The 15,439-nt window shown below is 47.0% G+C and overlaps 1 protein-coding gene across 5 annotated transcripts in view; it reads right to left on the bottom strand.

Moving 5' to 3' along the window:
* The window catches only part of herc1 (HECT and RLD domain containing E3 ubiquitin protein ligase family member 1), a 57,114-nt gene that overhangs the window by 27,215 nt on the left and 14,460 nt on the right, over positions 1 to 15,439 (bottom strand). For 4 of the 5 annotated variants that reach the window (XM_084017572.1, XM_084017574.1, XM_084017575.1 and 1 more), the window contains exons 14-25: positions 15,064 to 15,288; positions 13,556 to 13,708; positions 10,883 to 11,015; positions 10,556 to 10,747; positions 9,510 to 9,734; positions 8,673 to 8,846; positions 8,482 to 8,596; positions 8,274 to 8,394; positions 7,358 to 7,529; positions 5,213 to 5,561; positions 1,789 to 1,909; positions 1,626 to 1,677 (exon numbers count right to left, since the gene is read on the bottom strand). In XM_084017572.1, coding sequence (XP_083873698.1) covers positions 1,626 to 1,677; positions 1,789 to 1,909; positions 5,213 to 5,561; positions 7,358 to 7,529; positions 8,274 to 8,394; positions 8,482 to 8,596; positions 8,673 to 8,846; positions 9,510 to 9,734; positions 10,556 to 10,747; positions 10,883 to 11,015; positions 13,556 to 13,708; positions 15,064 to 15,288 — 2,032 coding nt within the window. The remainder of the gene's footprint in view (positions 1 to 1,625; positions 1,678 to 1,788; positions 1,910 to 5,212; positions 5,562 to 7,357; positions 7,530 to 8,273; positions 8,395 to 8,481; positions 8,597 to 8,672; positions 8,847 to 9,509; positions 9,735 to 10,555; positions 10,748 to 10,882; positions 11,016 to 13,555; positions 13,709 to 15,063; positions 15,289 to 15,439) is intronic. The other variant, XM_084017576.1, reaches the window with a different exon arrangement.

Genomic DNA, 15,439 nt, shown 5'->3' with positions numbered 1-15,439 from the left:
GCGGAGACACAGAGACGACTTTCAGGGGCGTGAAGGCACAGGACGAGAGCTTTAGATGGATGGGCCGTGTTGCTGTTCAGCACTTAAGAGCGACGGAGTGCGATGCATTACTGCTCTCTAAGAGTTCATTAAATGCTGAACCTTCATGCGGGTGCAAGCCTTCGTCAGCCATTATGGATTCATCTAGAATGGCACTGAGTTTCCAACACCCGCGGAGGAAGAAACGCTGCAGCTGAGAAGTGAAATGGTAACCAGAGCTTGTGTTTCCACATTTAATTTAAAGTGTCGGCGCTGGTGGTTTTAAAAGGGAAGGGGTTTAGAGGTGTGGCTGTACGAGGTCCGTCTCCAAAGTCAGGGACTATGTGGAGGAAGCAGCTGTGGATGTATTTTACACACCTAAAATATTCATAATTATCGCTTTACCTCGCTGTCCGACAGCACAGGTGACGGGGAACTGAAGCCGTTATCTACTCTTTAAAGCCACCAGACTTACCGTGTAGAACCGAGGGGTTTCTGCCTCGATCAGTTAGTTTGTGTGTCTAAGGATGCAATCAATTTGTCAATAGTACTTCCACACAGAACATGAAGATTACGCTTCGAAGCCAAAATGTTGATTTTCTGAAATATCAGAAAATCAAATTTGCCTCATTCTGCAATTAAAAGGCATTAACCAATCATGTTGTGAGGAACAGACATATTCAAACAACATGGAGCATAATAATAGCTTCAATTATCCTTTCATGGAACCCAAGGACGCTTTATTGAGAAAGTTTTGCATCCGTTGCATCACAGCTGGTATGAACCGTGTTTGATGGTAAACATTCGCTGCTATTGTTTGACTTTGGTGAATCCAAACTGACCTTTAAACCTTCACAAAGTCACACGATAACACAAACAAAGTAACTGTGTTCTTTTTGTCAAGGGAGTCTGGTGGCTTTGAAGAGAGCGTGTAGAGCATCAGTTCCTGCCAGAACGAGGTGAAGAGGTGGAAGTATTCTAAATATAATAATAAAATTATGTATTTATAGAGCTTTCCATCAATGTGCTGTACAACAAGAAGAATTTAAGAGAAAACAGTTCAAGAAAACATTCACAGTAAAATTAATAGAAATAAAATGACTGATATTGATTATTTTAGATGTCTAAAATACATCCACAGTGGAACATCAGCATCCACACCACCATTTACCCCCAAAAATGGCCGATGATTTATTTTTTTCACTGGTACTTCGATGAAAACTCCCAGAATCACATTCCTGGTGAGGAACGAGCCTCCGTTGTGCAAAGTACCAGACGTTGGGAGCAGAAGGATGACCTGTTCTTGGTCTTCATGTCTAATCTGCATGTCTATGCGTGAAGCACGGAGTATGACGGCGTCAACAAGGCCCTCATCGTGGGAGGTGAACGGGGTCATGGAGGTGTGTGAGCCAACAACAGGAAGAAACATGCCATCGTTTACTTGCTTGGAGCTCCTCTTGTGTTTGGGGCTCAACTGCCCCAAAAGAAGCAAATAAACTATCCAGCGAGGAACCAAAGAGACAGAGAGAACACGTGATTGGTGACCCGCATCGCCCCCCGTGCCACTCGCTAAACATCAGGCGGATCTTTCTGAAGCTGATACTCACCTCGCTTTTTGTGAGAGAACGCCAAGTCCAGGTCCACGTTCCTCCTTCCACTCTGAGAGACAAGACAAAGAAGATGTAGCTTCAGATGGTTAAGAACACATAAAACCAGAGCAGCGAGGTGTGTGTGCGTGTGTGTGTGTGTGTGTGTGTGTGTGTGCTCTACCAGAGTGTAGCCCTCCTCGTCGGACTCGGGCTGGGAGAGGTCAGACTCGCTCCTGGACTTCATCAGTCGGTAAGTCGGGCTGCTCTGCACCAAACGGCTCTCTGCACTCAGACTCTCGCTCCTACCAAACACATCACACATCACACAGCTTCATCACGCCGATGCAACACCACGACAAAACGGGTCCGACCCATTTACTGGTAAAAATGTCTGGACCATAAAAGACATTCAGGATATGGAAAGATGAACATTTTCTGATCTGATGCAGAGAAGGGACCATTATTGGATGACATGGAGATGTTACTTGGATGCAAGACGACTGTATTGTAATACGTTTGCTCTGGAAGGACTTCTCACTGGGACTTTTAAAATGTTTAAAACATATTAATATACAGAGGAACGCTCCCCTTATTGACATGATGGAGCTCACCCAACTCAACTTATCAGCCCGTTCTGTTTCTACTTTGAATGACATGCAGTATTTCACATTGTAATAGATGATGATAGTCTGATGGTTTGTTCCATATATATATATATATTTAAATGTCTGGACTAAATGAGAAATGTAATAAAATAACATCTATGCTATAAACAAGCTGAATTGCTGGTTTTGATGCGTAAGAATGTTATGTAGTAGAAATCGTTGGGAAAAGTATATAAAAAGATAAATAATGTTGTGTTATTGTGGGTGTCTGAAAGTCATTTATGGTGCTTTGAGATAACTAAATATGGACTGAATATTTGGTGAGATAAAGGATGCTGATTTTGGACGACACGGCGCTCTGAAGTTATCCAAGTCTGTAAACTTTAAACACCAGGTTTAGAAGACGCTGCGCTGCATGGAAATGTAGATTCAGAATTAAAATGTCAACGTTGTGAATGAAGCGTCAAACTAATAGATTTTTCCATATTACATATTTGCAGCAGCACTGTCGGCAGGGGGCGACGCCAAATGACCATGAAAGACGTGAAACTTGAATCCGAAGCAGAAGCGACTCCCACTAAATCACTCGTCACGTCACACAACCGTACCGCCTCATTCTATAATCACACGTCGACACCGTTACCGATTCTATAAGAGCCCATCAAGACAAGAAGAATTTAAGAGAAAACAGTTCAAGAAAACATTCACAGTAAAATTAATAGAAATAAAATGACTGATATTGATTATTTTAGATGTCTAAAATACGTCCACAGTGGAACATCAGCATCCACACCACCATTTACCCCCAAAAATGGCTGATGATTTATTTTTTTCACTGGTACTTCGATGAAAACTCCCAGAATCACATTCCTGGTGAGGAACGAGCCTCCGTTGTGCAAAGTACCAGACGTTGGGAGCAGAAGGATGACCTGTTCTTGGTCTTCATGTCTAATCTGCATGTCTATGCGTGAAGCACGGAGTATGACGGCGTCAACAAGGCCCTCATCGTGGGAGGTGAACGGGGTCATGGAGGTGTGTGAGCCAACAACAGGAAGAAACATGCCATCGTTTACTTGCTTGGAGCTCCTCCTCCAAACGCTCCGGAGAAAAGGTTCCCTAATATATATATATATATATATACCGTATATGTAGGTCAATGTTCAGATGAAACTCGTTGAAACAAGAAATCTGGTATCAGCAAAATCCTGATAAGAAACAACACCCTTCACGTGTTGCCCGAGGGAGGAAGTGGCTCAGAGGAGCCGGGATTCGAACCACCGATATGAGGACGACTCGCTCTAAAATCACATTTTAGTAAATTGTGTAAATATCCATCTGATGATCTTTTATTTTGCTACAAGACAGATATGAGCTTTATAAGCTGTCAATGCAGACGCCAGTGAGGCTCAACGGGCCCACATGTCCCAGTCAAACTTACAGACAAACCTTGGTTTTGGTTTTAAATCATAAACTGATGAGTTTTTTATTGAAACCCAACACTGTTCTGTCCGTTCACCCTGGTGAAACAGTGAGTACGAGCCAAAAGTTTCAGCCTCGTTCACATTAAGGTGTAAATGAGGTAAAGCTGAAGAGTTTCAGGACTTCTGATGAGCAGAGATGAGTTTTTAGAGGTTGAATCAATGCCAGCAGAGGAACTGTTAAAAACAACATAAAGTAGAAGACTGTGGTTGATGCAAAGAGATTCCTTTCTAAGATACGAGGGGGAAAAACTCCACAGTTCTGCACAAAAATGCAGACAATCAGCAAGAAGCTAAAACGAGGCTTCAGCAGTCGGAGTTAGCTGAAATTAAATCTGCCAAAGCTGCAGCGTTCTTATCGGAAAGCCTCCCTCTTCATGTTAGCGTTCTCCACTGCAGCGCAGAAAGAGAAACACCGTCCAGGGAAACGGCTTCGCACTAACAAGATGAACTTCTGGAAAATATGCACTTGGTTTAATCCGACTCTGATCACGTCACGTTTAGCTGGACGTTCAAATGCATTCATGCTCATGAGAACGACTTCATACTGGGTTGGCTTTAGGAGGGGATCTCGTATGGACCGGAGCAGTGCAGCACAATCACTCCAATATGAATCCAGACTTTTTAATTCCCACAATTAAACACCAAAGTTATTATTCCGTGCTCCCATCATAGAAGACGACCACGCTATTGTACATCAGCAACTCATCCGTTCCCTCGTACCGGCTGCCAGAACAAACTGTATTCAGGTTCTCATCTGTTTTAAGCCTCCTCCACAAGATCGGCTCAGTCTGCTTTGATTGGCTTGCAAAGAAACATGTGGTGCGTGTTTGCAGCAGTCGATCTGGAGGCTTGAATCACAAAAATAAACACAGCTGACAGTTTATGGGCTGGTATGATCTAGAGATACCCAAATGGGAAAGATGCCAGTGCATTTTGTTCCTACAAGTCAATCACTAATCAATCATCACTAGACAGGAGGAACGATCACAGAGCTCACAGGGGCGTGTTTTAAAATTGAGAAACTATAATTATTGCTTTTGCCTCAGGAAACGTTCAGTTTGACCTCATTCTACTGTAGAGGTGTGAAATCACAAATAAAGGGAGAACTTGGACTCTGGACATTTGACCTTTCCTTTAACCGTTAATATCTGGGAGAACTCCCTGGAGGTCTCAGTAAAGTGGAGCATACCTCCTGAAGATTTTCATGGTTGAAAGTAAAAAACTACTAAATGACTTCAGAGGAATCCTCCTACCACGAGACTCTTCACAAACATTACAAACTCTATTCAGGCAATGGAGGAATGACTTTTGTGCTGCGGCTTCAAAAGGACGAAGGAGAGGAAAACTCTTAACTCCATTCTAATATGTGTATATTTGTATCGTTTACTGTGTGTACCGTCATGTCCGAGCCCTCTTTGTTTGCTTGTTTCATGTTCACATATAACAATAAATAAATGAATAAAGAGAGACCGGGCTATTAATCTGTCACTACGTGTGGCTGCCTGTTCAGTGCTCAGACCTGGTCATGAAGCTCAGACCCTCCTGGGTCCCCGTGGCGGACTGGGTCTGGCCCTCCTCCTGGTTCTGCTTGCCCAGCTCGCCCAGCACGGGGCTCACTCCCAGCAACAGCAGGGCACAGCGGTGGATCACCGAGTTGCAGGCTGCCGTGTAAAGGTCCTGGCCCTCGGGGAGCCCCGTGCTGCCTCTCCTCCCCCCCTCCTGAGACAGGGTGGGGTCTTCCTCTCCTCCTCCTCCTCCTCCTCCGCTCCTAGAACCCGAGCCGGATCCCAGTCCCGTGCTGCTGCTGGCCCGCTCTCGGTCCCGGCTGCGAGCGACCTCCCGCGCTGAGAGGAAACATTGAAAGATTTCTGTGTGGTGCAAGAAGCACATACACAAATAAAAACACACACACAAGATGCTTGGTTAGAGGACGAGCAGCAGCCGCACAACACACTCCACGTCTACTAGAGGGCAAAGGTCACAACCGAAGCTCATGCAACCGCATCAAAACCAGCACCACCTGTCTCTGAACTACTCTGAAACCACAACACGGACTGCTAGGACCTCCGAGGTCAGCGGTTAGCTCGGCGGTTAGCTTGGTAGCTAGCGGTGGGGAGTGAGGTGGAGGGACCCTCGGCTGCGTTAGCATTAGCATCGGACTGGCTAGCTGTCTGCTAGTTAGCTAGCTGTCTAATTCCACTGCTTCACCTGTTAAAGGAAATGAGCAAAGGAGTCAGCGCTGCTTCCTACGGTGTGATAACGATTAGGGCTGGGTATCGTGGCCAATTTCCTAAATCGATTCGATTTCGATTCATAAGGTCCTGAATCGATTAATCACGATACGATTCGATTCGATTCGATTCGATTGGCTCTTACATAATGAAAATGGCTCAACTGTGTTAAAAAATACAGATGTACTTTATTTTTTGCTCTTCACCATAAACAACACAAGTTCTGCCGACACTCTCTGCTGACTGCATTTTCGTTAGGATGTCGTCTTTCACACATGTATACATCATGGGGATAACTGTTTCAGTCAGATGTTTACGTTGCACCATAACGTAGTGTGGATCAAGCACTAGGGCCTTGACTTTTGCCCAAAAATCATATTCGAAGTTCGTTTGTTTATTAATATTAATATTCGAATATTTATTAATAATCTTTTGACCATTAAAAGCCTTCAGTAAGACCTATATGGTATGGTATGGTACTTAAGTTGTATATGTTTTGTCCACCAGAGGGCAGTGTATCAGTCAACGTCAATATTATATATAATATATATAACAGTATTCGGGGCGGTGCGTCTTAAGAGTTTACGGTTTTCAGGACGGAACGTGAGTGCGGGCTCGCGGAGCGTAATTGTGTGCTCGCGGAGCCGTGTGCTGCCCGGTGTCGGTGAGAGCTCCAGGCTGCTTTCGGACATTATTTGGGCCGTCCGTGGCGACTGTTCGGCAGTGTTTGTTTGCCTATTTCCGGGCAGTATTCCGGGCGGTGCGTCTTTAGAGTTTACGGTTCTCCGGACGGAGCGCGAGTGCGGGCTCCTCGGTGGCTGTTGTCGATGTTGACGCGGCCATTGTTCTGCAAAATTGGCACAAACCAGGGCGCTAACGTCACCTATAGGAGCCATCTTGCACGCTTGTGCGCATGAATGAACGTCAACCGGACGTAAACGCGCCACTGCTGCATCACGCACGAGGGGTAAACTTCATGGGGAAAAATCGATCTCATGCCCTATGAATCGATATTGCAAAATTTAAATGAAATCGATCCAAAATCGATTGAATCGATTTTTTTACCCAGCCCTAATAACGATGAGATTGTACTCATCTCTTCGTTACTACTCTAACTGATAGTCATTTGAGTTTATTTCATGGGAACGTTTATTTCTGTGAGCTTCCTGGATTCAAAGTAAGAGAAATCTATGGGTTACTTGGCTGCGATGCTTCGTCACGTCGTAAACAGCTGACATCATTAAATCAGCATCCAAACCAGAACATCGATGCTACACTGAGACCTCAGAGACGTTAACACGATACAGTGGCAAGCAAAATAAAAGAGAAGCAACATTAGGTGTGTGACTTAATCCGGATTACACAGCTGATGTCCCCTGGCGAGCAGCACACACTGAAAGCGTATGAACACGTCCGGGCAGGTTGGAACTCACTTCCAGCCGTCATCACTTCGTGCTCCCGCTCCTCCTCTTCGTCGTCCTGCTCCTGGTGGCCCTCCTCCCTCTCGCGGTCGGCCCTCTCTTCCAGCTCCGCCTCCTCGTCGATGGTGCGGGTGAACGAGTGCTCCTGGGGGTCCAGGTCCAGAGAGTCCTGATTGTCTGAGATCTGAGACCGAGGAGAGACCAAAGAGACGTCCGTGAGCGCTCGTGATAATCTCTATCGGCACTGAAACTCATCCGTCCAGAAACTCAAACACGAGGACTGAGTTGTGAACGGCGTTCGCCAATAATCTCACACACAACTCTTCTTGATTATATTATTTAGTTTTAGGTTGAACAGCAGACGTAACATAACGGTTATTCTAGCCAAAATAATTGGGATTCACAAAATTATCCCGATAATCATCAAAATATGCTTAAAATGCCCAGTGTGTGTGTGTCATATATATATATATATATATATATATATATATATATATTAACATAAAGGATAAATATATGTTTAACAATGTACTTTTCTCTGCTATGAAAGCAAGCTAGGCAGCTTTTTCAATATTTACGATTATCCCGATGATGGAAATTCACCAGGATTCACTTATTGTGAGTGATTTTTACAGCGACCCACAATAAAAAAATATCCTGTTTCGTCCCTAAATCTGGTTCCAAAAGATCCGAGTCTACTAAGAATCTAATCATGCTTTTTTTAATCTTCTTATAAAATAAATTATAGATCTGTGTTCAACGGATCACAAAATGTACGGTTCGGATCGTATCGCAGGTTTTTTAGTCACGTATCGGCTCAACAGAAATAAAGAGAGTAAATACAACATGTGGGGTTGTTTTTAATAGCCTAATATTTTACTGAATACGTCGCTGAGCCGAGATTCAACCCAACGTTGTGCGTTCTCACCCTCCTCTCGCGTGAAGAAGACCTGGTCTGGATGAAGTCCATGTTCTTGCAGGCCAGCAGGCGGTTTCGTACTTTGTAAACACTGCGATAAACCTCGGCGAGGGACTTGGACGGTTGGTACCTGAGGGAGACATATCCTAAATAAATACTTGTGTGTACTGTACAGTGTGGAAGCCATTAACAGGACATTAGTATGATGTTTTAGTACCTGCCCTCCCCACAGGCCTGGCCCAGCAGCCCCGTGTGCTTCAGTAAGGCTGCCAACACAAACCTGGACACGGTGTCCAGCAGGGACTCGTTGCTGAGGGACGCGTTGTCCCAGTCTGCAACACAATACAGCAGTCAACCCAACGCCTCGCAACGGAGACGATTCATTTGTTAGGAGGGAAAGAGGCCGACCTTTGCTCATGGCGTAGTCCTGCATGTTGATCCAGAGGCTGTTGGCAGGTTCTTTAGAGGAGCACAGAGCCAGATCCACCAGGACGCTGAGGTCGGGACGCAGCGTGGAGTCAAAGGGCTTCTGCTCCTCGTTACCGGACAGCGCCGCCTCCAGCAACGAGCTGATGCAGGCGTCTGACGCACAAACAACAACCACAATCAACAAACCGCCGAGGAAACTACGCATCAATAATGGAATATGAAAGGCACACATTAGGCAGGGTTTCTACACCTTCTCCAAGTCAAATTCAAGCACTTTCCAAGCACTTCAAGGTGCATTTCCATGCTTTTCCAGTCCCTTCCAGCTGTGGTAAACTCCATCTTTGTACCAATCCAATGGTCCGTATTCAGTCTACTTATTATGTCACTTGTTCATCACATTAAATGAGATGTTATTGTCCTCTAAACAACCAACATGATGTTTGGAGACAGCTTTTTACAGAAGGACCACAAATGAAAGGAAAACTAATTCCACTAACAGATCCACAGAAATATAATCACCAACTATTTTCATCATCTGTTCATCATCAAAAGGCATTTTTTCATAAAGAAATGTCAGAAAATGCTGTTTTCAGTCCCTCAGATATGGAGATCTTCTTTTCTCTGTTCCATCATAGATGTCATCACATACAACACACATTTCAAGACCTTTAGTCTACATCCAAGCACTTTTCAAACCTTGAAAACACCACACTAACATTCAAGTGTTTCCAAGGATTTGAACCCCCCTCCCAACCCCGATTAATGGACAGAATATCCCGCTGGTGGGAAAACTCCAAAGTGTTTAAAAGGACGCACCGAGCTGTGGGATGTCCATCTCCAAGCCGTTGCTGAAGAGCGGCGTCTTGAGCCAGTAGGCGGTGTCCTGCTCCTCCAGCGAGGTGGGAGCTCCCTGCAGCATCCCGCCGAGGCAGCGGCCCACCAGCAGGGCGACGGTCCGCTCCAGATCCACCAGCCACACCCAGGACAGCGCCGGCGGCGGCAGGGACGCCCCCGAGGCCGGCTCCGCAAAGTCGCAGGTGCCTGCAGGACAGCGTGATGAAAGGTTTCCTCAGCACTCATTCACACCGGCTCACAGACACTTTCACAAAGACACACTTTTCTCTCTATCTCCGTTTATCAATATCATTACTGTGAATATTATTTGTATTATTATTAGTATGACGAAGTCGGCTCTGTGATGGACTGGTTACATGTCCAGGTGAACCCTGACTTCACCCAATGACAGCTGGGATCGTCTCCAGCCCCGCCCCCGACCCTGAATACAGGATAAGCAGTAGATGATGGATACAAATTTTTTCACTATGATCGTCTCCACCTTTTTCCCCTCCCCCTTTCTATGTTTCTGTTTACAGAACATTATTACTATTATGATTACTACGATCATTAGCTTTCATTACTGTTATTATTAGTATTATTCTTTTTTTATTTATTCATTATTTTTTATGTAGCTTAGTTTTTCATATTAAAAATTACAAAACAAGAGCAAAATTACAAAGCAAATATACCAAATCAGCGATTTCAGAGCCAACATTTTGTTGTTTTACTGCCTTTTTGAAAGAAGATCTATGAGTTATTTGTCTAATATTGTATTATACATTCTGTAAAATAGCTTACAGTTATGAATGCATGATAATGTTAGCAGTATTTTCCTGTTACCCTGAGCTTCGTTAGTCTATATCCAGTTTAAAGGGCAGAATCCTTTAAATTAAAGCATCCAATGTGTTTTTATCTTAATGCAGCCTGTTTAAAGACATCACATAACAACTAATGACTCAATGCTGATTATGTATGATTATTGATGAGGGAGGGATGATGCATGTGAATTCCTGCGTCGTGCTCACCGTGAAGAGGCCACTGCAGCTCCTGGTCCTCCAGCGGGGAGGCAGCCGGCAGCAGCCTGTTGAGGCGGTCCAGGGGGGGCAGCAGGTCCAGCAGGTGGCTGAGGAGGGGCCTCGCCACCGACACCGGCAGCAGCAGCAAGGAGTTGATGATCTGGCACAGCATGCTGCCCGCCGCCGACACGTAGATCACATCTGGAGAGGACGGAGACACGGTCAGTATCCGGAGGTTTCTAGTAATGCTCATGACTACATCGAACAAGTGGAGGATAAGAGGGGTGAGACAGGGACGGAGGGGGGAGGAGGCGGCGTTTCAGTGACCCTCTTCACCTTGCAGCTTCTCCCGGATGCTGCCGTTCCAGGAGCTCTCCTTGATGAGGGCGGCGGAGCGGGAGAAGATGTCGGTGGCGTGAGGCAGCAGCAGCTGCAGGTGCTTGTGGAGTAAAGCCACGCTGCTGGAGTTCTGCAGGATGGATGACAGATGGCGATCAGAAATGGTTCCTAAATCTATGATTAAAAAGCTGGAGTCCAGGTTGCTTGCTGATTTAAATCTATGTTTCCACGGCAACGGTCTGGCTAAAAAACAGGGTTATGTTTCCTTAGCATTTTAAAGAAGTTCCCCCCGTTTGGACAACACTGTTTTGAGAACGATTCAAGCAGATCTGGAAAAAACTAAACTAAAGCGCTGCAGTGTGCATGCCAGGCCAGTAGGTGGCGCTGTAGCTTACCAGCAGACAAGCCCCTTCTGTTGGTGGTAAATAATCCGTCTCTCTGATCATAGTTACGATACAGAAATCTACCCTTAACTGAACGTTGCCTTCTGGCTCACAGTTTGCGTATTATATTGAGAAGGTTTCTTGAGTCCCGTTACTCGTAATATTAAGCGTAGTTGCTGTTAAGGCTAATCGCCTTAACAGAAAGAAAAGAAAGAAACTAGCATCCTGACTAAAATATCACAATTATTGATGAGATCCTGATAATTATCAGGGGGAGAACGTGAATGAGGAGAAGGAGCAACGCAGAACATAAATCTGATAAATATCCAACCAGGAGTTGCTTTGCTTCATGCTCCGTGTTTTCTTTCAAGATGCAATTTAACGTCCTTTTTTACGCTTGGTGAACGAGACCATGTGAGTTCTGTAATTAGATGTGCAATAAAGAGCAAATAACTTCATCATATTGAACATCACGGGACTTCTGTCCTCCGAATCAAGCCAGACGTTATAGACTCGGCAGACGCCGGACCAACACTTTGATTATGATCGTAGTAAAACCGTTATCCACGGGAGGGAGGGAGAGCGTGTCGTGGTCTAGGAGAGTTCTAAAGGAGCGTCCGTTACCTCGGTGATGAGGGAGCATGTCCTGGTCTAGGAGAGTTCTAAAGGAGCGTCCGTTACCTCGGTGATGAGGGAGCATGTCCTGGTCTAGGAGAGTCCTAAAGGAGCGTCCGTTACCTCGGTGATGAGGGAGCATGTCCTGGTCTAGGAGAGTTCTAAAGGAGCGTCCGTTACCTCGGTGATGAGGGAGCATGTCCTGGTCTAGGAGAGTCCTAAAGGAGCGTCCGTTACCTCGGTGATGAGGGAGCATGTCCTGGTCTAGGAGAGTCCTAAAGGAGCGTCCGTTACCTCGGTGATGAGGGAGCATGTCCTGGTCTAGGAGAGTCCTAAAGGAGCGTCCGTTACCTCGGTGATGAGGGAGCATGTCCTGGTCTAGGAGAGTCCTAAAGGAGCGTCTGTTACCTCGGTGACGAGGGAGCGTGTCCTGGTCTAGGAGAGTCCTAAAGGAGCGTCCGTTACCTCGGTGACGAGGGAGCGTGTCCTGGTCTAGGAGAGTCCTAAAGGAGCGTCCGTTACCTCGGTGACGAGGGAGCGTGTCCTGGTCTAGGAGAGTCCTAAAGGAGCGTCCGTTACCTCGGTGACGAGGGAGCGTGTCCTGGTCTAGGAGAGTCCTAAAGGAGCGTCCGTAACCTCGGTGACGAGGGAGCATGTCGTGGTCTAGGAGAGTCCTAAAGGAGCGTCTGTTACCTTGGAGACGAGGTCGTGTCGTGGTCTAGGAGAGTCCTAAAGGAGCGTCCGTTACCTCGGTGACGAGGTCGTGTCGTGGTCTAGGAGAGTCCTAAAGGAGCGTCCGTTACCTCGGTGACGAGGTTGTGTCGTGGTCTAGGAGAGTCCTAAAGGAGCGTCTGTTACCTCGGTGACGAGGTCTAGGAGAGTCCTAAAGGAGCACCCGTTACCTCGGTGATGAGGGAGCGTGTTGTGGTCTAGGAGAGTCCTAAAGGAGGGCCCGTTACCTCGGTGACGAGGTTGTGTCGTGGTCTAGGAGAGTCCTAAAGGAGCGTCCTTTACCTCGGTGATGAGGGAGCATGTCGTGGTCTAGGAGAGTCCTAAAGGAGGGCCCGTTACCTCGGAGACGAGGTTGTGTCGTGGTCTAGGAGAGTCCTAAAGGAGCGTCCTTTCCCTCGGTGATGAGGGAGCGTGTCGTGGTCTAGGAGAGTCCTAAAGGAGGGCCCGTTACCTCTGTGACGAGGTCGTGTCGTGGTCTAGGAGAGTCCTAAAGGAGCGTCCGTTACCTCGGTGACGAGGTCTAGGAGAGTCCTAAAGGAGCACCCGTTACCTCGGTGACGAGGTTGTGTCGTGGTCTAGGAGAGTCCTAAAGGAGCGTCCGTTACCTCGGTGACGAGAGAGCGTGTCCTGGTCTAGGAGAGTCCTAAAGGAGGCCCGTTACCTCGGTGACAAGGTCGTGTCGTGGTCTAGGAGAGTCCTAAAGGAGGGCCCGTTACCTCTGTGACGAGGTTGTGTCGTGGTCTAGGAGAGTCCTAAAGGAGCGTCCGTTACCTCGGTGACGAGAGAGCGTGTCGTGGTCTAGGAGAGTCCTAAAGGAGGGCCCGTTACCTCTGTGACGAGGTTGTGTCGTGGTCTAGGAGAGTCCTAAAGGAGCGTCCGTTACCTCGGTGACGAGAGAGCGTGTCGTGGTCTAGGAGAGTCCTAAAGGAGGGCCTGTTACCTCGGTGACAGAGTTGATGTGGCAGTAGGCCAGCAGCTGCTTCTGCAGGGAACACAGCAGCTGGTGGAGGTGAGCCGGCTGGCTGCTGTCGGACGACGACATTCCCTGCTGCAGCTTATCGCTGTTCTTCTCCAGCTCGCCGAACGCCTGATCCTGAAACACACAAACACCGACATCAGCGGCTTCACAGTCGGGGCTGCACGACACGAGGGAAGTACTCAAGGTCAAAGTTGACTTATTATTTGTGAGTTTATTACGATGCTAACACCCGGCATTTGGGCCAAATTGGCATCTTATGGGTGTTTATTGATCGGGTTGGTTGGGCTAAGATGCTAGCGGTATAAACTCGCACATTTTTTTCTACAGTGGCCCTCAGAGAGACAGTGTAACCGTTCAGCAGAGGGAACTCAAACTCACTCGGAGCATTTCACTTAAAAGGAATCTCGTCAAGAAAAAAAGCAAATAGCTTCCAGTAGTTCAGACAGACAGCGAGACGCCGCCGTGGATCGATTACATCCTGCATTAATCTATTACAATGCAATCTGCACCGCTGCCAGTACGCATTTTTGTGTCCTTGAAATCGCCGCCACGCCCTCAGTGTGGAAAGGCCTCGAGAAATAGCTTGTGTTTGTGATCTGGATTACTGGTATCTTCACATTTACTGTTGATTTTCTTTATCTAGATGCATTTTTTTCCTTTCGTCAACAGAAAACTGTGATAAGAAGAGCGAAAAATAAATGAAATATAGAGCGAGAGGCAATCTACGAGTGACTCTCAAATTAGAAAGGTCTGCAGCCTAATCACCAGTCATTGCTCAGGCAGTGTGTGTGTGTGTGTGTGTGTGTGTGTGTGTGTGTGTGTGTGTGTGTGTGTGTGTGTGTGTGTGTGTCTCTTTAGAGAACAAGCCTCTGCTGTGCCAGGAAAAAGGCAGCAGGTGATAATAAGAAAGGATTATATATTATACATCCGGCTCTGGTGCTTTATATGGATCGACTTTGCTGATGACTTCCTTCCTGCTGTCTGGCTTCGTCGATCCTGAATAGATCACTAACAATCCTGCAGGTAATGGTTTGGTATTGAGTAACACACACACACAGACACACACAGACACACACAGACACAGACACACACAGACACACAGACACACACACAGACAGACACACACACAGACAGACACACACACACAGACAGACACACACAGACAGACACAGACACACACAGACAGACAGACAGACACACAGACAGACACAGACACAGACACAGACACAGACACACACACACACACACACGTCTCAAACTGATCCAGTAAAGGGCCGCTGCAGGTTTTCATTCCAACCAAGCAAGCACACACCTGACTCGACTTATTCACCGACCTGATTGGCCTTCACACCTTGATTGGTTGGATCAGGTGTGTTCTTGCTTGGTTGGAATGAAAACCTGCAGCCACAGCGGCCCTTTACTGGATCAGTTTGAGACACCTGCTCTAATGGGATGCTCTCTGTACTCACGGTATAAAAGCCCAGGTTCCTGAGCAGCGTCTTCATGAGGATCTCGGCCAGGTGGGTGTCCGGGTGGCCCGCCGCAGCGCCGTAGGCGGGGTCCGGGGCGGCCGTGAAGCCCCCTTGGCCGGGACAGAGCACCTCGGGGCCGTCGGCGGGGGAGCTGTAGCCCAGCAGCGAGGCCACGTGGGTGTGGTCCTGGAGGCTGGTCAGGATGATGTCCAGCTGCATCCTCTGTGGGACGGACGGACGGACAAACACACACACACACACACACACAGGTTCATACTGAGGGCAACACAGTCAGTAAACAGATGTTTATCAGTAATTCAGTAATGAGTCAACAAGTGTGATGCGTGTTAAACCCGTTGGCCTCAGCCGGGGT

Source organism: Eutrigla gurnardus, assembly GCF_963514095.1.
Source record: "Eutrigla gurnardus genome assembly, chromosome: 1".
Lineage (NCBI taxonomy): Eukaryota > Metazoa > Chordata > Actinopteri > Perciformes > Triglidae > Eutrigla > Eutrigla gurnardus.
Note: the sequence above shows the minus strand (reverse complement) of the source record. Positions and strands in the feature narration are given on the sequence as shown.